The 23,320-nt window shown below is 42.9% G+C and overlaps 1 protein-coding gene across 2 annotated transcripts in view; it reads left to right on the top strand.

Moving 5' to 3' along the window:
* RAP1GDS1 (Rap1 GTPase-GDP dissociation stimulator 1) overlaps positions 1–23,119 on the top strand; it is a 206,731-nt gene extending 183,612 nt beyond the window's left edge. For both annotated transcript variants that reach the window (XM_073601221.1, XM_073601228.1), the window contains 4 exons: positions 906–1,045; positions 11,910–12,036; positions 19,328–19,456; positions 22,505–23,119. In XM_073601221.1, coding sequence (XP_073457322.1) covers positions 906–1,045; positions 11,910–12,036; positions 19,328–19,456; positions 22,505–22,632 — 524 coding nt within the window. In that variant the 3' untranslated portion in view covers positions 22,633–23,119. The remainder of the gene's footprint in view (positions 1–905; positions 1,046–11,909; positions 12,037–19,327; positions 19,457–22,504) is intronic.
* The last annotated feature ends 201 nt before the right edge of the window (positions 23,120–23,320 follow it).

Genomic DNA, 23,320 nt, shown 5'->3' on the forward strand with positions numbered 1-23,320 from the left:
TTCCTAATGGCCAGTGAGGCTGCCCTGTCAGTGATGGGCCAAGCAGGAAGTCATTAGAAGGAAGTACAGAGATGAGAAAACCAGCTTGGGCTTGGCTAGGATATGCTTGACACACCATATTAGACAATCTAATCATGAGGACAGATATATTTTTTCATTGTGTATACATGCTATGTTTCCTTTCCTGCTTATTAATGGAACACAATTGTTGTGCTTTATTACTGCTACGGTTATTGTTCCACCACTCCACAATCTTTAGGTGGCTTGTCCTGTAATTGATTTTGTCACAGAATTTATTCAGCCAGGTAGGTGAATGTACAGTCTTAACACACTTCACCAGAGAGAAGAATCTACACATATATTTGGTTAATATGGTCACGGAAAGTATAACACAGTAAGGCCCCTTTAACACATTCTATCCGATCAGGGCCGCCTGTCAGTTTTTCAGGCAGACCTCATCGGATGCTACATTCACCTCTATGGAGCGACGGATGTCAGCGGTGACATGTACGCTGACATCAGCTGCTATTCGATCCGGCCCACCAAATCCAGACCAATAGAGACCCTTTTTTCCATCCGACTATGGGATTGGATGAAAACAAACAGTCGGATCTGTTTTCATCCGATCTCCCATAGAGGACAGCGGGGCTCTGACAGGTCCATCTCAGCACAGTGAGTGGAGATGGACCTGTCATCTGCCTGCTCAGCAGAGATCAACGGAACGATCCCCTGCTGAGCAAAGCAGAGTCGGTCAAAACGGACAGCCCCGTGTAAAAGGGCCCTTAGGATGTAAAAATATTTGTACTATTGCATAAGGTTTTTTTTTGTGAAATCCACATTATAATCTGCACAGAAAGATCAACTGGGTACCTTGTAAAAATGATAATGTGTGCATCTTCCTGCAGCTGAGGCCGCTGAACAGTTGGGGAAGAATGTTGAACTAGTTGAGCGCCTCGTAGAATGGTGTGAAGCCAAGGACCATGCTGGAGTTATGGGCGAGTCCAACAGGTTGCTTTCAGCTCTCATACGACACAGCAAATCAAAGGTCTGTTTCCTATCATATCTTATATATAGTAGAATTAATAATCTTGCCCTCTTTGTGTATACACTATTGTAACACTGTGTACACCAATTGTACATACAGCTTCATTAGATTAGCCACTTCAATACCAGAAACTTTCACCCCCTTCCTGCCCAAGCCAGCTTTCAGCAAGAATTGCGCGGTCATGCAACACTGTACACATATGAAATTTTTATCATTTTTTTTTCAAACAAATAGGGCTTTCTTTTGGTGGTATTTAATCACCACTGGGTTTTTTAAATTTTTTGCTAAATGGAAAAAAAAATTTTAAATTAAAAAAAAAATGCGTTAAATGCATAAATTTAGGCCAAAATTTATACTCTTACATTTTTTTGAAAATAACCCAACTCTGTGTATATTGATTAGTCTGTAGGAAAGTTATAGAGTCCACAAACTATGGTGTATGTATATATGTATATATATATATATATCTCATTTCTTGAGGCCTGAAAATGCCAGGACAGTACAAATATCCCCCAAATTCAAAAGTAGAAAGTCCAAGGTATTTAGTAAGAGGCACGGTCGTTTTTTTGGGCCTGAGCACTGTGATATGACGAAGGGGTTGATGTCACTACATCCCCTAAGCTCTGACACCAGGTATTTTTAATGGTGTAGGTAGGAGAAAGGCATTGCGGGGGAGCACTGGAGAGGTGAGGATAAAATGATTGGAGGAAGCGGGAATGCCATGCCCTGAATGGGCAAGGCAGCAGAGTCTTTATTTAAGCAAAAAAATTATAATTTATTTTTCAAATAAACCTACCATTGTACCTAATGAACTGCTTTTCTGCATAGTCAGTCATGTGAACAACCCAGCATTACAGGAAAAGATGTCAGTCTTCCTGTTATGTGCAATAATAAACACCGCAAGCATTTCTTAGTGAGAGTTTCCTTTTCCATGTATTAAGTCCTAACAACTTCCATACTTCCATTCTAAGTCTCCTGGAGCTGCCACTGTTCACTTTGGTGGTCTGTTGGTTACAGGGACACACTGAGCATGTAGAATAAAAAATGTGTATCTGTAATAACCACAAATACTGAGTTTTATTAATAGTAATTTTTTATTTAAAAACCTAATTTGTAAAATATACTTCTTAGGATATTTTATTTTTTTTCCCCCCTGAAATGCTAAAAAATTTCATATGAAAACAGAGTATGCAGGGGAAAAAAAGATTATTTGAGAGACTTTTTTTTTTTAAAAGGTTTTTATTTGCCAAATGAATATTTTCATTACAGAGATCAAAATATAGTTGTCAATAAAGATTTTTGGAATAACATCCAATAATAAGAGACATGTCAGTGCAAATAGCGTTTTTTTTGCAAGTTGTCATTTGCCATAAACATTTTTATTGAAAATTATCATCAGCTTATGATATGGTAGAAAAAAGAGGAACAAAGAAAAAAAACAAAACAAAAAACAACCATTGAGGTGGATACCTCCTGAGCCAATTGTGCCATGCGCCGTCATCTCCCCCGACCCCCAGAACAGGCTCTCCCAACAGTATACTACAGTACATAGTACCTAGTTGTGGTATGTAAGTATTTCCCTTTTAGGTAACACAAGATGTAGTTTCCATGGATTTTATCCATTGACCCCACACTTTATTGAATTTTTTCTTACCTCTGGCTTCATAAGTCATTTTGTACAGCGTGATATTTGCATTATTCAATCCCTTCCAAGCAGATAGTGTAAGATGAGCTCTCTTTATCCAGTTTAGGACAATTAGCTTTCTGACATAGTAAAACATTAGGAACATTCGTTTATTATTGCTCATTACTTCATCCTCAATGATTCCTAGGAGACCCAGAAGCGGACTACATATGTTAGGAAGATCAAAGGTATCTGCAATAAACTGGGTCACCTGTGACCATAGGGGCCGTATCCTATTACCCTCCCACACCATATGCATAAACGTACCCTCTGCCACTAGGCACTTATGACATATAGGGTCACCTCTTTTGCCCATCTTATACAATCTGTGTGGAGTATAATACATTTGATGAAGGTATCTTAATTGTATCAGTTTGTCCCTGGCAGAAATGACCATAGGCATATAGGAGGTCAAAACTTCCTCCCAATTAGCCTCAGTCAGCTCTGGAATTATAGCAATCCACCTGATTCTCATTTTGTCTTCTCTTGGCTGCTTTTTTCCCATGAGAACTGCGTAATAAGTGGAAATGAGTTTGGTATGGTCAGGTTCCTCAATCAGTGTTTCTAGTTTAGTGTTTTCTAAAAGTACTGGTTCTGTTCCAAATTGGGCCCTAACTGCATGTTTCAGCCTAATATAGTGAAATGACCAAGAATCGGGGACACCCAATTCCCTCTTTAGCTGTGCAAATGTTTTAAGTTCATTATTGTCAAATAATTGGTGCATATAGGTAAGACCAAATTTGGCCCATCTATGCCCATCTTCCAAATAAGCAAAATCCTTCAAACAGGGTTAAACCACAGTGGGGCAATTAGCGATAGTTGCAGTGATTCGTCATGTATGTGTTTCCTACAGAGTTCAAGCACCCGTTTAGCTGATCTAAGTACAGTCCTACCATCTTCCGTAGGTACAGTCCCTCTGAAAAAGAAGTTCAAAAGTGCTTCATAGGAGGTCGCTGTCGCAGCCTCTACCGCCATAGCAGCATTGCTCAGCTGTGGAAACATACGCCAGTGAGCCTGAACCAGTTGGGAAGCTAAGTAGTACAGGCGAAGGTCAGGTACTGCTAGACCACCCCTCCCCACTGGTAATTACAAGATGGCCAACGACACTCGGACCGCCTTACCCCCCCACAGAAAGGAGGTCAACAGGGAGTCAATGTGTCTGAACATTTTTTTGGGGATGTATATTGGGGCATTAGAGGGTATATATAAAAATTTCAGGAGGAAAATAATTTTAAATAAATTGGCTCTACCCAACAATGTGAGCGGGAGGTCTTTCCATTTTTGTACTCTGTCTCTAAAAGCTCTAATTACAGGCCATAAGTTTGTTTCAGTGAATGACTCCACAGGTGATTGAATATGTATTCCTAAGTATTTTAATTGTTTTGTTATAGTTAGGGGACAGTCTGCTGGGGACACCGGATTTGACTGCGGATCTAGAGGAAGCGGTGTCGATTTAGACCAATTAATCCGAAAGCCAGAGAAGTCTCCAAATTCCTGAATCACTGTAAATGCATTGGATAATGAGAAATCTGGATCTTCCAAATACAGTAGCATATCGTCCGCATATAATGACACACGTTCCTCCAGATCCCCAACCAATAGTCCCCTGATGTCATCCCTACTCCTAAGTTTAGCTGCAAGAGGTTCTATGGCCAGGGCAAAGAGGAGCGGAGACAGGGGACCATCCCTGTCTCGTCCCCCTACCAATCTTAAATGTATTTGATATAAGCCCATTTACTCTGATACTTGCTCGGGGATCATTGTAGAGTAGCTTAACCCAGTTCACAAATCTAGGCCCAAAACCTAATTTAACAAGCAGGGAGAACAGATAGTTCCATTCCACTGAGTCGAATGCTTTTTTTGTATCGAGGGATGCCACTACCCTTTTTCCTGTATTAGTATGGGATATTTGTAAATTTACATATAGCCTTCTAAGATTCATTTGGGTACAACGGCCCGGAATAAAACCTGTTTGATCGGAAATGATCAATTTAAGGATTACCGACTTCAATCTACCTGCCAAAATTTTGGCCAGTATCTTGATATCAGTATTGATCAAAGAAATCGGCCTATATGATTCACACTCCTGCGGATCTTTACCCAGTTTCGGAATTACAACTATTAGAGCTTCACGCATTGAATCCGGTAGTATACCTTCTTTTTCTGCTGCTATAAAAACTTTGTGAAGACGTGGGACTAGGCTCTCCTTATGTAGCTGATACCATTCCGCCGGGAAGCCATCCAGTCCAAGTGACTTACCAGGCCTAAAGGAGGAAATGGTACCATCTATTTCTTCCCGTGTAATGGGGTGATCCAGAGCAGCACTATCCTCCAATTCCAGAGATGGGAGAACTATGCCGTCTAGATAGGAGGAAAGCTCCTGATCAGTACAGCTGGATTGGGATCTATAAAGGTTGTCATAAAAGGCTAAAAAAGTGTTCAGAATATCTCTCGAGTCACTCACCATGTCCCCCCCGGTTGTCTAAGCTGTAGTACGGATGTCGGGGTATGCATAGGCCTCGCCAAAAAAAGCTAATAAGCGGCCACTCTTGTCACCGAATTCAAAAATGGTCCTGGTTTGTTGTAATTGTTTCTTCATAGTTTGGTCTGTCAGAAGTAATTTGAACTGCCTGGTCAGGTCTTGCCAAGAGCGGTAATTGTCAGGGGACGGGTCCTGTATATATTTCCGTTCAGCAGCAGCGTCACGTTCTACTTGTTTCACTTCAGAGTCTAAAGCACGTGTTAGATCTCTTGTCTCTTTAGTGAACACTCCCCTCATGGTGGCTTTAAAGGCCTCCCACTGATTGTGTATCGAGGTCTCAGCACCATTCTCCCTCCAGTAATGGTTCATAGCTGTTTTGCAGCCGAATGTCACATAATCCTCCTGTAACCACTGTGTTTTCATACGCCACTGCCTTCTCCCACTGGGCACATTTAAATTCAATGTGACTTCCATAGGAGAATAGTCCGACAGGACCCTAGGGAGGTACCTGACCCCAGAAATAATAGGGAGGCCGTCTATCGAAGATAATAGCATGTCTATTCTAGTCAAAGTCTTATGAGTCTCCGAATGGCATGAGTATGCTCTGATCCCTGGATTATTGCGACGCCACACGTCAGTGAGAGTGTAACTGTCGAGCCAGGACGAAGGTGTGTGGCGGGAACCAGCCGCACACCCATGCCTGTCAAGATCCCCATCCGACACCACATTGAAATCACCTAATAACAGCAGTGGACCTTGCGCTATCATCACAGCTGCATTTAAAATGCTTTCTAATACTTGGAAAGAGAATGGTGGTGGAACACACACAGACTCACACATACCAAAGTTAAACACACATTAAACATTTGACATACTAATATAGCATATCTACCATTGGGGTCTGATTTAACTTGTATAATATGTGCCGCTGCTTTTTTAGTAACCAAGATGGCTACCCCCCGAGAATATGTGGAGTATTCAGCATGTATGACCCTCATAACATTAGCCTTTTTTAACGGCAGAACTTTAGAACCTTGAAGGTGTGTTTCCTGCAGCAGGATAATATGGGGTTTATACCTCCGTATAAAATCAAAAATAAGGGATCTCTTTACCTTTGAGTTCATACCACGGACATTCCATGATAATATATTTATCTTACCCGCCATTTAAGAGAGCAAAAAAAACAACTCAATTCCTGGGTGAGCGTTGGCTGTCTAAGTCTTGGCCAGCCCCCCTGATCTGTAGGGGTCAAATTAGAGAGAGATAACGGCACACAGCACTAACCAATAAAGCATAACTTCCCTTCCCACCCTGCACACAGCCCCAACATGCTCTGTGCCCCATAACTGTAACAATAAACGACCTCAGGGGGTCATAGGTCACATGCAACCTCAAGGGTCACAGATCGTAATCCTGCAAGCTTTCAAAGGCTCCTTTCCTGCATCCCCAGTAAGTACCGGGGGCATAGTACCAGGAGCTGGGTCTAACAAAAGAAATAAAAACAAAATCAAAACCTTCCCATCTCAGAGATATTAAGGAAGAAGAAAAGACTCAAAAATCAGTTATTGCTTTACAGAAAAATTTGTTATTTCTTATATTAAACAGAACCAATATAGTCTTGGGGAAAAAAAAGGGGGGGGGGGGGGAGAAGAGAAAAAAAAGGGTAGGAAAACCCCTTCAAAATTTCCTGAGGGGATATGGTGTAAGTAATAGATAGTTCAGCAAGCGGTTCGGTGAACAGCAAGGAATCCAAAAAGAGTATAAAAGGAAAAAAAAAAAAAATGTACCAAATAGGACCGTTCAGTCAGCCGGTAGAACCTCTTAGGACATATAACATTGTTACTGTAGTGTGAGAACGGAATCAGACATCTTACAGCGTTAGGATTAATGAACAGGAGTAGATTTGTGGATCTTGCTATAGATGCTCGGGTTAAAGATCATGTCATTCTCTCAATGACCGGCAGCAGAACTAGGGCGCCCCCTGGTGTCCAACCAACGTGTAGATTCGGTAGGAGAATTAAAGAAGAAAACTTTACCTCTGTCAATTGATCTCAGCTTAGCCTGGTATAACATACTATACGCCAGTTGTAGATACCTGAGCCGCTTCTTAACATGAACAAAATTGGCTCTTTGCTTTTGGGTAGCCACAGAGAAGTCAGGGTATATAGAAATACGATTCCCATTATAGTGCAAGTCTCCCATAGTGCGGGCTGCACGGAGAATGTTCTCACAATCTCTGAAATGTAGTATACGGGCTATCATCGGACGCGGGTGAGCGCCAGGAGGAGGTGGTTTAGATGGAACCCGATGAGCGCTCTCTATGGCAAACAAACGTGAAAAGGTAGTGTCCGCCATAGTGTCTTTAAGCCATAGTTCAAGGAAGTCTTCAGGCTGTTTGACCTCCACTTTCTCAGGGAAGCCAACCAGGCGAATATTGTTCCTCCTCTGGCGGTCTTCCATATCTCCTAGCTTGCCTGTATGAGCACTCACATCACAGTGAATATTCTGTACCTTAAGCTCCAGAGGACGGACTACATCTTCCAGGTCACTAATCCTCTGCTCAGCTTCCGTGGCTTTCTCCCTAATGGTCTGCATGTCATGTTTCAAAAACGACATTTCTGCCCTTAATCCATCTACATGCTCAGTCAATGTAGTCTGACAGGTACATATGGCCTCCTGTTTTAGCGAGGGCTCCCCCTCCCCCACTGCAGGCTTCTCGTCCTCCCTCTCTTCCTGCGGTAATCTGTCCGTGGAGAGTCCTCTCCTCAATCCCTGAGCTCTAGATGGTAGTGGGTTTACCTTGCCTAGGTGAGAGGGGGACCGATCAACGCCGCTCTACTGTGTATTACTGGGGTCTTGTTCTTTTGCCTCATGGCCAGCGCCATCCTGGGATCCCCAGGCATATTGAGAGAGACGTCCTGCAGGGGAATCCATGGCGCACGCCCGTATTTGACCATATCTCCGTGATCTGCCAGGTCTCCGGTGTATAGTGGTGGTTGTGCCATTAAGAATCTGTGTCTCAGACAGCCAGGATCAGTGAAGGATTGTTCGTCCTAAGAGGAGCTCCGGTTCAGCACTGTTCACATCTCAGCCGCTGGCCGACTTAGTGGGTCTCCAATCCTGTGTAGGTAAATCCGGTCGCCTGCGGGACAGAAGACAGCGCCGACCTCGGCCTATATACCTCTAAGATGGCCGCGGATCTCCAGGAGTAGGATCTTCCCAGATGCGACTGTCGCTCCGTTAGGGCTACAGGATGCCTGGAGATCTGTATAGGCATTGTGGGGTGTATGAAAAGATCCCCGAGAAGGTTTCTAGTTGAGTCCAGTGGGCAGGAGGGTGAACTTGCAATATAGGCCGGGTGTTATGGTGGACCAAGATGGCCGTGGACCTCCGTGAGTAGGCCGAAGCCTCGGACTTGCCTGGATGCGGCCGCTGCTCCGTCTGGGATGCCGTGCGTCTGAAAGCCTTTGAGGATTGGGTGTGGTGTGCTGAGGGTCCCAAAGGAGGTCGTCTGGGTGAATCCAGAAGGCAGCAGGGCGAAGATGTTGCACAGGCCGGGTGTACCAAGATGGCCGCGGACCTTCGTGACTAGGCCAAAGCCACGGACTTGCCTAGATACAGCCGCCGTGTGGAGGATCGCCGCTCCGTTCGTGCCGCCGCTGGTTCGTTCACCTGTAGGATCAGTGGAGGGGATAGTGGATGTCCCCGGGAAGGTCTGTCCAGTGGGTGGTAAGTATTGCGGAGTACAGGATGAGTTATATCAGGATTATTAGACAGAGCTCAGGACCTGCACGTCCTACTCCATGCTGCGTCAGGCCACGCCCCTTATTTGAGAGACTTTTATGCATTTTTAGTATTAAAGTAGTTGACAGTATAGTTATTTTATGCTATGGTATGAAATATTTCCAAAAGACCTTCATCAATTCAGCTACTTTTGGCAACTTAAGGAGCAAGTACACTCTGCTGTTTTTTGTTTTGTTTTTTTCTTGCCTGCAAAGTAAAAGCATAATGTGCTAGTATGCATCACATACTAGTGCATTATGTCAAACTTACCTGTAAACAAGGCCCTTGTCCCCACTGGAGGCCACATCCATCTTTGCCCATCTTCCTTCCGGGTCTGCGGACTCTGGCTCTGTGACTGGCCGGAGTGGCATGACGTCAGTCCCACACATGCGTGGGAGCCGCCGGTCACAGCTAAGGGCTCTGAAATGGCACCAGCGACTGTTCCTTCAGAGCACAAGCGCCGATGGTGTAATCGGCACAGTTTACAGTAAATATCTCCTAAACGGTGCAAGTTTAGGAGAGATTTACAGTACCCATAGGTAAGCTTTATTATAGGTTTACCTATAGGTACAATCATTAGAGGGAAGTTTACTTCCTCTTTAACCACTTCAGTCCTGGAAGATTTTACCCCCTTCCTGACCAGAGCACTTTTTACAGTTTGGCACTGCGTCGCTTTAACTGACAATTGCGCGGTCATGCAATGCTGTACCCAAACTAAATTTGTGTCCTTTTTCCCCACAAATAGAGCTTTCTTTTGGTGGCATTTGATCACCTCTGTGGTTTTTATTTTTTGTGCTATAAACAAAAAAAAGCAACAATTTTGAAAAAAAACAATATGTTTTACTTTTTGCTATATTAATCCCCCCCCCCCCCACCCCCCAAAAAAAACAAAAAAAAACAAAACGAATTTCTTCATCAGTTTAGACCGATATATATTCTTCTACATATTTTTGGGGAAAAAAATTAGCAATAAACGTATATTGATTGGTTTGCGCAAAAGTTATAGCGTCTACAACTATGGGAAAGATTTATGGCATTTTTATTATTATTTTTTTTTTTTTTTACTAGTAATGGTGGTGATGTGTGATTTTTAGCAGTACTGCGACATTGCGACGGACAGATTGGACACTTTTGACACATTTTTTGGGACCATTGACATTTATACAGCGTTCAGGGCTATAAAAATGCACTGAATACTATGTAAATATCACTGGCAGGGAAGGGATTAACAATAGGGGGCGATCAAGGGGTAAATGTGTGTTCCCGCAGTGTGTTCTAACTGTATGGGGATGAGAGTGACTAGGGGAGGAGACTTATCATTGTTCCTACTTAGTAGGAACAAACGATAGATGTCCTCTCCCCTGACAGAACAGGGATTTGTGTGTTTACACACACAAATCCCCATGCTGGCGCTTGTGCACGCAATCGCGTGTGGCCGGCGGGGATCGTGCCCGCCGGCCACATGCAGCGGGCACGCGCCCTCTGGAGGCCACTAAAGGGAAGGACGTACCCATACGGGATTTCACCCAGGAGAGCCATTCTGCCGCAGTTTATCTGCATGAGCCGGTCGGGGACCGGTTAAAGCAGTTGTTCACTCTGGGGAAAAAAAAAAGTTAGCTCCAAATCCTGTAACTGCTGACTTTTAATAACAGGACACTTACCTGTCCAGGGGTCCAGTGCCAACCTCACTCAGGCTAGTTCTTCACTAGCCTGTCGGTTTCCTGGAGCCGGCATTCTAACTGTGGGCAGCAGGCTATGCTACTTTCAGCTTCACAGCAGGCTGCCCACTGCGCTGCGTCATGTGAACTGACCCGCTGTCTTCTGGGACTTGCGACATATCCCTGAATATTGGGGGGGGGGGGGGGCTAGGCACCAAAGAAAAAAATGACATGCCAAATGTGTCGGGGAGGACGATTTAAAGCAGAACTTCCCCTTTTGGATGGAGTTCTGCTTAAATAACGTTGGCAAATTTACACAATAGATCAAGGGATTTATTCAGCTTCATATATGCCTCCATATAGATCAGGTCATATAATGCAGGGGTGGGCAACTGCAGCTGTTGTGGAACTACATGTCCCATGAGGCATTGCAAAACTGACAGTTACAATTGTGACACCCAGAGGCATGATGGAACTTGTAGTTCAGCAAAAGCTGGAGGGCCGCAGTTGCCCACCCCTGCTGTAATGTGAAGGCCCTACTGATCAATAGAGAAATGAGGGGGGCATGGCCAAGTTTACATTTTCCAGAAATTGCCCTGATCTTCATGCAAATTTAGCTATTTATACTTCTCGATCTACAAGTTGTTTTCACTGGAAGTAAGCACAATGTATGGCATTTTTAATTATACGCTGTTTGAATGGGCCAAGGGACATTTTTTCACACCACATACATCATTTGGTTTGCTAGAACATCCTGGGGTAAGTGATGACACAAGGCAATAACCTGCAACACGAATAACAAGATAAATATGTCACTGCATGTTATGTTCTGAGCTGTGAATGTTGTTAATAGTTTTTTTTTTTTTAATGACATAACTTTGGCAACATAATTTGTTTAGCTTTAGAGATGACTGTGTGAAAAGCAGCTACACACATACCTTACCACAGATGCATACAGCACTGAGCAGGAATCTGCCTTATCCCATAGTAGGAAGTCCTTTTCTTTCTATTAGTTTTAAATGAGAAGATTTAATGGGTAGCTATAATTGCCTCTTAAAATGTTGGACAATGGGACTTTAGTGTTTAATGGACCTAATGACTCAACAAGCTGCCCAGGATATTCTAAGACCATATTATGTATGTAATTTGTAAAAAAATAGTACCTTGGACCACTGGATACTTTGTACTGTATATGTATGGGATAGCAATTTCATGCAAATCTGTTTTCTTTTATTGCTTGATTTCTCTCTTCCATAGGATGTAATTAGAACCATTGTCGAAAGTGGAGGCATCAAGCACTTAGTCACCATGGCAACCAGCGAACATGTAATAATGCAAAATGAAGCACTTGTTGCCTTGGGATTAATAGCCGCATTAGAATTACGTGAGTATTTTAAAGGATATATTCCTTTTTCTTATTAACTTTCCGCTAGTGCATTGAAATAATTAGTTTAGTTTGTGATCGTCTACATATGAATGAAGTGAGATACACAAGTGTTACTTTAAGAGTCTGTGTAATGTTGGTTTGTTATGTCTTAATTGGAATGATCAGACTGCGAGCTGTAATCTTAAAGGTATACTGTGTCAAGAATATGAAAAACTCTCCTGCCTCTCTTTACCTCCTTCTCATCCTCAGTGTGATGAATATAATAGAGTACGATTACATAGTAGGGAAATGATCATTTAGTGATTTCAGTTTGGAACTGCAGCTCCTAGTTTCAAGACAGCGCTGGTCTCAGACTAATGATTAGAAACCTTCAGATTGGTTCCTGATCATATGATCACTATGACAGCTAATCATACTGATCACGTCATACTGATCACAAAACATATGCCAACACATGTAAATGTTTTGACAATATAGTGTTAGTGTGTGTGTGTGTGTGTGTGTATATTTTTTCACCAAGGTCCTCCTAACCTCTGAGGGCTTCACAGAACAGCTTGTATTTATACGAGAATAAATTACACACAGGTGCACTATTTACTAATTAGGTGATTTCTGAAGGCAATTGATTCCACTAGATTTTAGTTAGGGTTTTTTAGAGTAAAGGGAGCTGAATACAAATGCACACCACTCTTTTCAGATATTTGTAAAAAAAAAAAAAATGAAAAGACGTTTATCATTTTCCTTCCACTTCACAATTATGCAATTATGTGCTGCTTTGTGTTGGTCTATCACATAAAATCCCCAAAAAATACATTTATGTGTTTGGTTGTAACATGATAGAATGCTTTTTCGAGGCACTGTGTGTATATATACATAAATGAAACAATGATTTACAGTGACTTGCAAAAGTATTCAACACGCCCACAACTTTGAAGATGCTTTTTTTTTTTTTTTTTTTTTTTTTTTTTTTTTTTTTTTTATTGTGAAGCAAACAACAAAAAATAGGACAAAACAACAAAAAAAATGTTATGTGCATAACTATTCACCCCCCTAAAGTCAATACTTTGTAGAGCCACCTTTTGCGCCTATCACAGCTCCAGCTCGCTTTGGATAAGTGTCTATGAGCTTGCCACATCTTACCACTGGGATTTTTGCTCATTCCTCCTTGCAAAACTGCTCCAGCTTCTTCAAGTTGGATGGTTTGCGCTTTTGAACAGCAATCTTTAACCACTTCAATACTGGACCATAGTCAAATGACGTCCGCAGATGGGATCTCCCATCCTGGGCGGGCATTATATGACACCCTCGGCTTCTTGCTGCTCCTGCAGGCCCCCGGGGGCCCGCAGCGCGGTGATCGGGGATGAGGCATGTCCCTCAGACACAGCCCATCCCAGATCCGTGTAAAGAGCCAATAAAAAATGGCTCTTTACCACGTGACCGGCTGTGTCCAATTACAGCCGGTCATAGAATGTCAACAAACCGCGGTAACGAGATGTTACCGGGTTCTCCTCACACACCGATCGTGTGTGAGAAGAGATTGCGGTAACATCTCGTTACCTCTTACAGTGTACACTAATCACACTGATCCCCCCCAATAAAGAGGACCTGTCACCACCCATCAAAGTACCTGTCACAGTCCATCTGAGTACCTGACTACCTGAGCACCTGTCAGCAGCCCATCAGAGTACCTGTCAGCAGCCCATCAGAGTACCTGTCAGCAGCCCATCAGAGTACCTGTCAGCAGCCCATCAGAGTACCCGTCAGCAGCCCATCAGAGTACCCGTCAGCAGCCCATCAGAGTACCCGTCAGCAGCCCATCAGAGTACCCGTCAGCAGCCCATCAGAGTACCCGTCAGCAGCCCATCGGAGTACCCGTCAGCAGCCCATCGGAGTACCCGTCAGCAGCCCATCGGAGTACCCGTCAGCAGCCCATCAGAGTACCCGTCAGCAGCCCATCAGAGTACCCGTCAGCAGCCCATCAGAGTACCCGTCAGCAGCCCATCAGAGTACCCGTCAGCAGCCCATCAGAGTACCCGAGTACCTGTCAGCAGCCCATCAGAGTTCCCGAGTACCTGTCAGCAGCCCATCAGAGTTCCCGAGTACCTGTCAGCAGCCCATGCCTCATAGAATATACGTTGGGGTGTTTGCTTTCCAAAATGGGGTCATTTTGAGATGAGATGTGTAACTTTTGCTCCTAGCACGCTTGAAGGTACTACTTGTTGGGCCTCTGTATGTGGACTGGCTGTGTAAAAGTCTCACACATGTGGTATCGCCATACTCAGGATGAGCAGCAGAATTTGTTTCGGGGTGTAATGTTTGCTATATACATGCTATGAGTTAGAAATATCTTATAAATTGACAACTTTGTGTAAAAAAAAAAAAAAAATAGGTTTTCATTTTCTTTCCAGTTTTTCTAAAGACCTATGTAAAAAAAATTAACTGTTCCAAAGACTCCTAATGCTTCATAGAATATATGTTGGGGGGCCTTCAAAAGTGTAATAGGTCGTTGGGAAATTAAAGGTGTAATTTATGCTCCTAGAACACCTTCAAAAGTGTAGGTCGTCAAACATAGCGTTTTCTTTGATGGCCAAAAAGTTCAATTTTAGTCTCATCAGACCAGAGCACCTTCCTCCATACATTTTGGGAGTCTCCCACATGCCTTTTTGCAAACTCAGCACGTGCCATTTTGTTTTTTGCTGAAAGTAATGGCTTTCTTCTGACCACTCTGCCATAAAGCCCAACTCTATGGAGCGTACGGCTTATTGTCGTCCTATGTACAGATACTCCAGTCTCTGCAGTGGAACTCTGCAGCTCCTCCAAGGTTACCTTACGTCTCTGTGCTGTCTCTCTGATTAATGCCCTCCTTGTCCGGTCTGTGAGTTTTGGTGTGCGGCCGTCTCTTTACAGGTTTGCTGTTGTGCCATGTTCTTTCCATTTGGTTATGATAGATTTGACGGTGCTCCTAGGGATCATCAAAGATTTGGGTATTTTTTTTATAACCTAACCCTGACTTGTACTTCTCAACAACATTGTCCCTTACTTGTTTGGAGAGTTCCTTGGTCTTCATGGCAGTGTTTGGTTAGTGGTGCCTCTTGCTTAGAGGTGTTGCAGCCTCTGGGGCCTTTCAAAAAGGTGTGTGTATATGTAATGACAGATCACGTGACACTTAGATTGCACACAGGTGGACATCATTTAACTAATTATGTGACTTCTGAAGGTAATTGGTTGCACCAGAGCTTTTTATGGGCTTCATAACAAAGGGGGTGAATACATACGCACATGCCAATTATCATTTTTTTATTTCTGAAAAATAGTTTTATGTATATATTTTTTATGTATATATTTTTCTAATTTTAAAAATAGGTAAAAAGCCAAGGGGGGTAAATACTTTTGCAAGTCACTGTAGGTGGACACATTTGTTATAGAGCTATTATCAGGTTAAGCGCTGCATACTGACACTGCTAAATTTGGTGTGGGCATCTAGGAGACAGCGACGTCCAGCCATGAAAAAGTTTGAGTTTTACTTCCCATTTGGTGCACTGCACCTATGGCCCTTCCGTGCTCAGATGGGGAAGACACTTTGCACTTTCAATATCATTTTTGGTATAAACAGCGCTGGGTTTTGGGTTTTATCCCCTTGAAAGACGTTTGTAAGCCATTTCCTTGGGTGAGGTGCTGATAAAGAGCATTTATGTACAAGTGTATGAATGGTTTCCAGTTATTCATTGTCAAAAGTGGTATTCAAATCCTAGTGTGCTTAACCAATTCAATACAGTGCACTTTCCCCCCTTCCTGCCCAGGCCAGCTTTCAGCGCTGTGGCATTTTGAATGACAATTGTGCAGTCATAGAACACTGTACCCAAACAAATTTTTATCATCTTTTTCCCAACAAATAGAGCTTTATTTTGGTGGTATTTGATCAGCACTGGGTTTTTTCTTTTTTTTTTTTTTTCTTTGTTTCTGTTATAAATCTTTGTAAATAAGTTTTCTCCTTCACTGTTGGGCACTGATGAAGCTGCACTGATGGTAACTGATGAGGTGGCACTGATGATGAGGCACTTATATGCAGCACTGACAGGTTGCACTGATGGGCACTCTTAGGCAGCATTGATGGGTGGCACTGACGGGCACTGATGGCATGATAGGCAGCACTGATGGGCACAGATTGGCATTTTAATGGGCACTGATTGGTATCTCTGGTGGGCTCTAGTGGGTACCCTCGATGGGTCTGCACTGATAGTCAATGCGCTGATTATCAGCGCAGACCCCCCTGTCAGGAGAGCAGCTGATCAGCGATCCTCTACTCATGCCTGGTCAGCGTGAGTAGAGGAAAAGCCGATCAATGGCACTTCCTAGTTACCATGTGATGAGCTGTGATTGGACACAAAACTGCAGTATGTCAGACTGACACACCACATCGCCGCGCTGTGCTCCCACGCGGCTTGTCCTGCTGGATGTCATATGATGCCCCCTCTGGATAATGCAACCACTTTCCAGCCGTCATTCTGCTATAGGGTGGGCGGAAATGGTTAAAGTATAGAAGGCCTATACTTAGGAGTGTGAGAATGATCCCAATAGAATGTCAGGCCAGTAGTCCCTTTGCAGAGATCTTCTCAAAAGAACAAAGGAGTCTGAGAAATTCATGTTTTGCTTTCTTCTGAATACAGATCAGGAAATAGACTATATTGCCAAAAAGTATTGGAACTACCTTCCAAATCATTGGATTCAGATGTTCCAATCACCTCCATGGCTACAGGTGTATAAAATCAAACACCTAGGCATGCAGACTGCTTCTACAAACATTTGTGAAAGAATCGGTCGCTCTCAGGAGCTCAGAGAATTCAAGCGTGGTATTGTGATAGGTTGACACCTGTGCCATCTGTGAAATTTCCTTGCTACTAAATATTCTTTCGTCAACTGTTAGGCCTCATGCACACTGGACGTTATAATAACGTTATAAAAACGCCAGTAGCTTTGCAGTGAGTTTTTCATTGTTTTTCAACATTTTTGCAATAGTGTTTTTAGCAGCTTTTTTTTCTGTTTTTTTGTAGCGTTTATCGTTTTTTGCATTTTTCTGCTTTTTAAGCATTTTTATAAAAAAACAGCTGAAAAACTCATCTCAGAACCCACTAGTTTTGGGGGTTTTTTTAAAGCCAAAAAACGCCCCAGCCAAAAACTGCTGATAACAGCCTAATGTGTGCATGGACACAGGATAACACAATGGGGAGATTGTAGAAAAAAACGCCTGAAGCAAAAACAGCAATCGTAAAAACGTCCAGTGTGCGTGAGGCCTTAGTGGCATTATAACAAAGTGGAAGCAACTGAGAACAACAGCAACTGAGCCATGAAGTGATAGGCCATGTAAAATGACGGGGTCAGCTCATGCTAAAAATCAGTGTGCCGAAGTCGTCATCTGTCTGCAGAGTCGATAGCTGCAGACCTCCAAACTTTGAGTGGCCTTCAGATTAGCACAACAGTGTGCAGAGAGCTTCATGGAATGGGTTTCCATGGCTGAGCAGCTGCATCCAAGCCTTACATCAACAAGTGCAATGCAAAGCTCTGGATGCAGTGGTATAAAGCAGTGGAGATGTCTTCCCTGGCAATCTGGATGTGTCTGGGTTTGGTGGCTGCCAAGAGAACGATACTTGCCTAACTGCATTGTGCCAAGTATAAGGTTTGGTGGAGGTATAATCCACCTGGGCTCTGTGGGGGCCAAACCATCACTTCCAGGACTCCTTTTTCTTCTTTAAGCTGAAGATAGTTCTTAAAGGTTTTGTAAAGGCAGAAGTTTTTTTTTTTTATCTTAATGCATTCAATGCATTAAGATAAAAAGCTTTCTGTGTGCAGCAGCCCCCCTAACAGTTACCTGAGGTCCCTCTCTGTCCAGTGATGTCCACGGGTGTCTTAGCCGTCCGATATATCTCCCTCCTAATTGGCTGAGACACAGCAGCAGCGCCATTGGCTAGCTAATCAGGGAAGAGAGGGGGTGGGGCCGGGGCGCCATGTCTGAATGGACACAGGAAGTTGTGACTCGGCTCAGGTGCCCCCATAGCAAGCTGCTTGCTGTTTCGGCACCTAACAGGAGGGAGAGGCCAGGATCACAAAAGAAGGACCCGAGAAGAGGAGGATCTGGCTGCTCTGTACAAATCCACTGTACAAGTATAACATGTTTGTTATTTTTATAGGAAAAAAACAAGACTTTACAATCACTTTAATGATATTGGCTGTATGTTTGGGGTGATTGTCCTGCTGCAGAATATATTTGAGGCCAATCACACGCCTCCTTGATGGTATGGCATGATGGATAAATATCTGCCTGTATTTCTCAGCATTGAGGACACCATTGATCCCGACCAAATCTCCAACACCATTTTCAGAGATGCAGGTCCAAACTTGTAAGGAACCTCCACCATGCTTCACTGCTGCCAACAGACACTTATTATTGTACCGCTCTCCAGACTCATCAGTCCAGAGCACCTGATGCAATTTTTATACACCCCAGTTCCTATGTTTTCATGCATAGGACATGGAAACAAGGTTAAGTGACTCAACTATGCCTCAAAACATAGAAACTGGGCTGCAGAAAAATGGCAGCAGGTGCTCTGGACTGATGAGTCAACATCTGAAATATTTGGCTATAGCAGGAGGCAGTTTGTTTGCCGAAGGGCTGGAGACTGGTACAATAATGAGTGTCTTCAGGCCACAGCGAAGCATGGTGGAGGTTCCATGCAAGTTTGGGCTGCATTTCTGCAAATGGAGTTGGAGATTTGGTCGGGATCAATGGTGTCCTCAATGCTGAGAAATACAGGAAGATACTTATCCATCATGCCATAATATTAGAGATGTGTGTGATTGGCCCCAAATGTATTCTGCAGTAGGACAATGAGTCCAAACATACACCAATGCAAATAAGAACTTTCTTCATCGCCAGGATGTTTGGAACAACCTACCTGCAGCGTTCCTTCAAAAACTGTGTACAGGTGTACCTAGAAGAATTGATGCTGTTTTGATGGTCACACCAAATATTGATTAGATTTGAATTTCTCTTCTGTTCATTTACTTTCCATTTTGTTAATTGATAAAAATAAATTATTAACACTTCTATTTCTGAAAGCATTCCTAATATACAGCATTTTTTCACACCTGCCTAAGACATTTGCACAGTACTGTAGCTTAGGTTTTAAAAAAAGATTTGTATATATCATAGAGCATATTTCTTTTTCGGTACTTCCTTCTGCAATAGTGGACAGCATGCATTTAACACACTCCTCCCTTGCTTGTCTTTTAGAATCGGCTGAATGTCACCTAGAAGGTGCAAAGTTGGTCCAAGTTCTTCACAGACTGTTATCAGATGACAGAAGTGCACCAGAGATCAAGTACAATTCTATGGTTTTGATTTGTGCAGTTATGGGTTCTGGTAAGTAATGGATGTTATTCTGACAATGCATACATTATAACAAGCATTACTTGTATTATAAGTGCCCACCTAGATCAGTCTGGGTATTATGGTTATATTAAGTTAATTACTCACACTTAACTTTTTTACTATTCATCATAGTGCTGCTACCTTTCAAAAGGCATAGCTCCCGCTCCCTGTGTTACTGTTAGCTACTGAAAGAAGTAACTGTTACCATTGTTACAGTCCAGGTGGTGCTGATATTACACATGTTGTGAGGGAAGACATTATTTGTACATGTCAGAATTCATGCTGAAGGACACTGCTGCAAACTGCTAAATTCAGTCTCATAATGCAATGTCTTTTAGCATATCCAGCCATAGTCGGAACTACTTGAGGGTCTGCATCACCATGGCAGCTTTGGAGAGCTTCATTCTTGGCTCTTATATACAAGGATAAGTGTTCTTTAAAATGAAAAATCAATCTTGCCTACCTGACATCTACAGAACAAAATGCAGTGTTTACCAGCACTGGCTCTGTATGGATCCATGGAAATCATGTGCATGTCACAAGTCAAAGACTAGGACTGAGCAGCCCGGACTTTGTTCTCCTACAAGAAGACAAAGCTGTAACAGGCACGGCAGGGATGAAGGCTTGGCCATACACTAGTAGAATTGCATTCAAAAATTTGAATTTTAAGAAGGTTCATTTTCTCATTAACTGGATCAAATCGACATTTGCTTTCAACCACAGTGATGAGAAAACTCAAAGGAATAGAATGAAACAATTTTTCTTAAACAAAGTTTTAACAAGTAATGTGTTCTTTTTTTTCAAAATCAAAAAAATATTCAATTTTAACAATCTACCAATGTATGGCCGGCTTAAGGCTGCTTTCCATTGTACACAGGTGCAGTGTATCGATGGTTTTTGCTGCACTAGCTTGAAGGGCAGCATTAAAGTGATTGTAAATGCTCAATTATTTTTAAAATTAAAATAACAAACGTGTTATACTTACCTGCTCTGTGCAATGGATTTGCACAGAGCATCCCCTATCCTTCTCTTCTGGGGTCACCCACTGGGGTCTGGGCTACTCATCTCCCCTCTCTAGGGAGTGCTATAGGGGCACTCGTGCATGCTTGCTCCCGAGTGCCACTCTGCATGTCCATTGACACACAGAGCGCAACTTGGCCCCACCCCTGATCCCTCACTGGCTGTGATTGACAGCAGCAGGAGCCAATGGCTGTGTCTGAGGCAATGAGGAGGGAGAGACCTGAGAGATTATCTGCACTTGTGCACATCACTGGATCCAGATTGGGCTCAGGTAAGTAAAAAGGGGGAGGGGGGTGGGGCTGGGAGATGCATGCAGAGGATGCATTAAGATAAAAAACCTTCTGCCTTTAGAACTCACTTTAACTGTATACTTAAGAATAAAAAAACTGCAGCTCAAGTACCCACTTTAAATGTGCTCCATATAGTGCAAGGATTTATTGTCAGTAGCACACCTGCTTATGATGTAGACATAATACAAACACCCTTTTCTGATAGTAAGCTAAAATATTTAAAAATTAGCCCCGTGGAGGATTCAAGAGGCAGTATGAGGTCATAAATGTAAGTTTGTTTACTATTAAGAGAGGTGACAAAAGAATTACCTACCCTAATTTAATGTTTGAGCGTATTATTAGTGTAGGAAGTGGGGTTGGTTCATCAAGTAGAGGGTGCTTCTGCATGCATCCCCTGCTTGGTCATGATCAGGTCCCTATGACCCCCAATAGATGATACAGTGTCTGGCCTTCCACTTATGGAGTCCACAGCGACACAGTAAGGAGGGGATGGGGGGTCAGTGCTCAACAAAGTGAGACCCAGTGAAACGTTTACACCAGGGTAGAGGAGAAGGCTATAATACTTGCCTTATTCCTTGCTCTCCTAGCCACCAGCACCCTTTTATCCAAATTGTCGGGTATTGGAAGGACCCCTGGCGTCCTTGTATACAATGCAGGACTATTGGTCCTGCATTGTACATGATTCAGCTGTCAGCAAGTGCTTTGGGGGACCATTTGTACAGATGGAGGAAACCTGACATAGTAATGAATAAGGTAAATATTACATCTTCTTTCTCTACCCTTAGACCTAATGAGGATTTAACCCTTACAGTGTGCGAGGGGAGGGCTGCACTGCAAGGGTTTTTTTTTTTTTCCTGCCTGGAGCTGGCATTAAGGCCTCGTACACACGATACGAAAATCAGAAGGGAAAATTCGTAAGACCAGCTGTCTGTGGATTTTCGGATCGTTAGTACGGTGCTTTCGACAGACGATTTGACTTTTTCGTCAGACAGCTGGTTGTGCAGGCTATAAAATTTTTGTCAGATGTGAACTCAACGTCTGATTTTCGGATGGTCAGTACAGAAATCGCCACACAAAAGTCGTAAGTACAAAAACGCATCCTTGGAATGAAGGAACAACTGGGAAGAGTTTGGTCTTATAAACTACCGTTCGTAATCTAGAGTTAACATTCGTGACGCGGCAATTGATGAAATGTTGAAATGCAACGCACATTCTCATCTTCTTTAATGGGATCATAGGTAAGTTGCTTTGCTGGTGATACTGATGTATGTCACTAGGTTCGTGTTTATCAAACGACAATTTGCGGATAGTTAGTATGCTAGACAAAATCCTGCACCTGCGCTTTTGACAAAAATCGGACACTCAGTCATACAACAATCAAACCATGTGTACGAGGCCTAAGTCAGTAGCTATGTCACTGTACATCCCTAGACTCACTGTGCTTTTTTCCCACTATGATTCATAAATGGCTACAAGGGATGAAAGTGCTATTCCCCTATATGTAAAGAAATCTATATTTTTTTACTTATAGGAAAATCTGGAAATCCCCGTATCTCAGGAGTTAATCCCTACATGGCCTAGTTGTCACAAAGGATGCTATAATCATTTGCATCACTTGCAGTGCTAGATCTTGTACAGCAGTCCTTCTATTGCAGTTAATCATATGTTTACTGTCTCTCAGATCCTGTCATATTTCATACCTCTGATGTTTGCATGCTGATTTTTTCAGAGCCTCTTCACAAGGAAGTTCAAAGCCTGGCATTCCTTGAAGTTGTATCCAAATTACGGAGCCATGAGAACAAAACGGTGGCCCAGCAGGCCTCGCTAACAGAGCAGAAACTGACTGTACAAAGCTGAGATTTGTTTGCACAAATTGTCCATCCCGCAGATTTCATTGTCTCTGTGCTCTGCCCTGGCCATGTTCCCCACCAACCGTATCACTTGTGCATGTGTGCTATGTTGCCACAGAAACCGATGAACTGCTGTAGGTACCTGTACAATCGTAGGCACAGAAAGATGAAAACTAAAGCCATTCTCTTCTCATTAATTTTTTCCCTTGTATCCTCGTTGCTTACCTCCAAGGGAAGTATGTGCATGTCGTAGTCCTCTAATGTAAAGTGATACAACCCCAATAGAGTATTGCTAGAGTATGGACAATACAGGAAACAGCCAGTTCTTTTTGGAATTGGATTATCACATGTAGTCACAACAGCTCCATTTTTGGTGCTTTGGATGCAGGCTAGGAAGGAACTCCATTGCTACTCATTTACTAGTCTTGATAATTGCTGTTAATCTTGTGATACAATACCCAGAGTCCACTAATAAAACTTTCAGTGCCCTCTTATTTTGTTGTGTCTTATTCATTGTTTTTAGTTGCTTTATTTTTTTAATCTTAGTTTACAGAGCTGGATGTTAAATGCTGCTTTTTATACTGCGGCAGGTTGGCTCGGGCTGCGCGAATCACTGTACCGGTGTGATCTGCATTGCAAAAAATTCAGTGGAGCTCACAGAAGACATGCAGGGTCAAGAGAACCTGTCACTTAAA

The sequence above is a fragment of the Aquarana catesbeiana genome, linkage group LG01 (genome assembly GCF_042186555.1).
Source record: "Aquarana catesbeiana isolate 2022-GZ linkage group LG01, ASM4218655v1, whole genome shotgun sequence".
Lineage (NCBI taxonomy): Eukaryota > Metazoa > Chordata > Amphibia > Anura > Ranidae > Aquarana > Aquarana catesbeiana.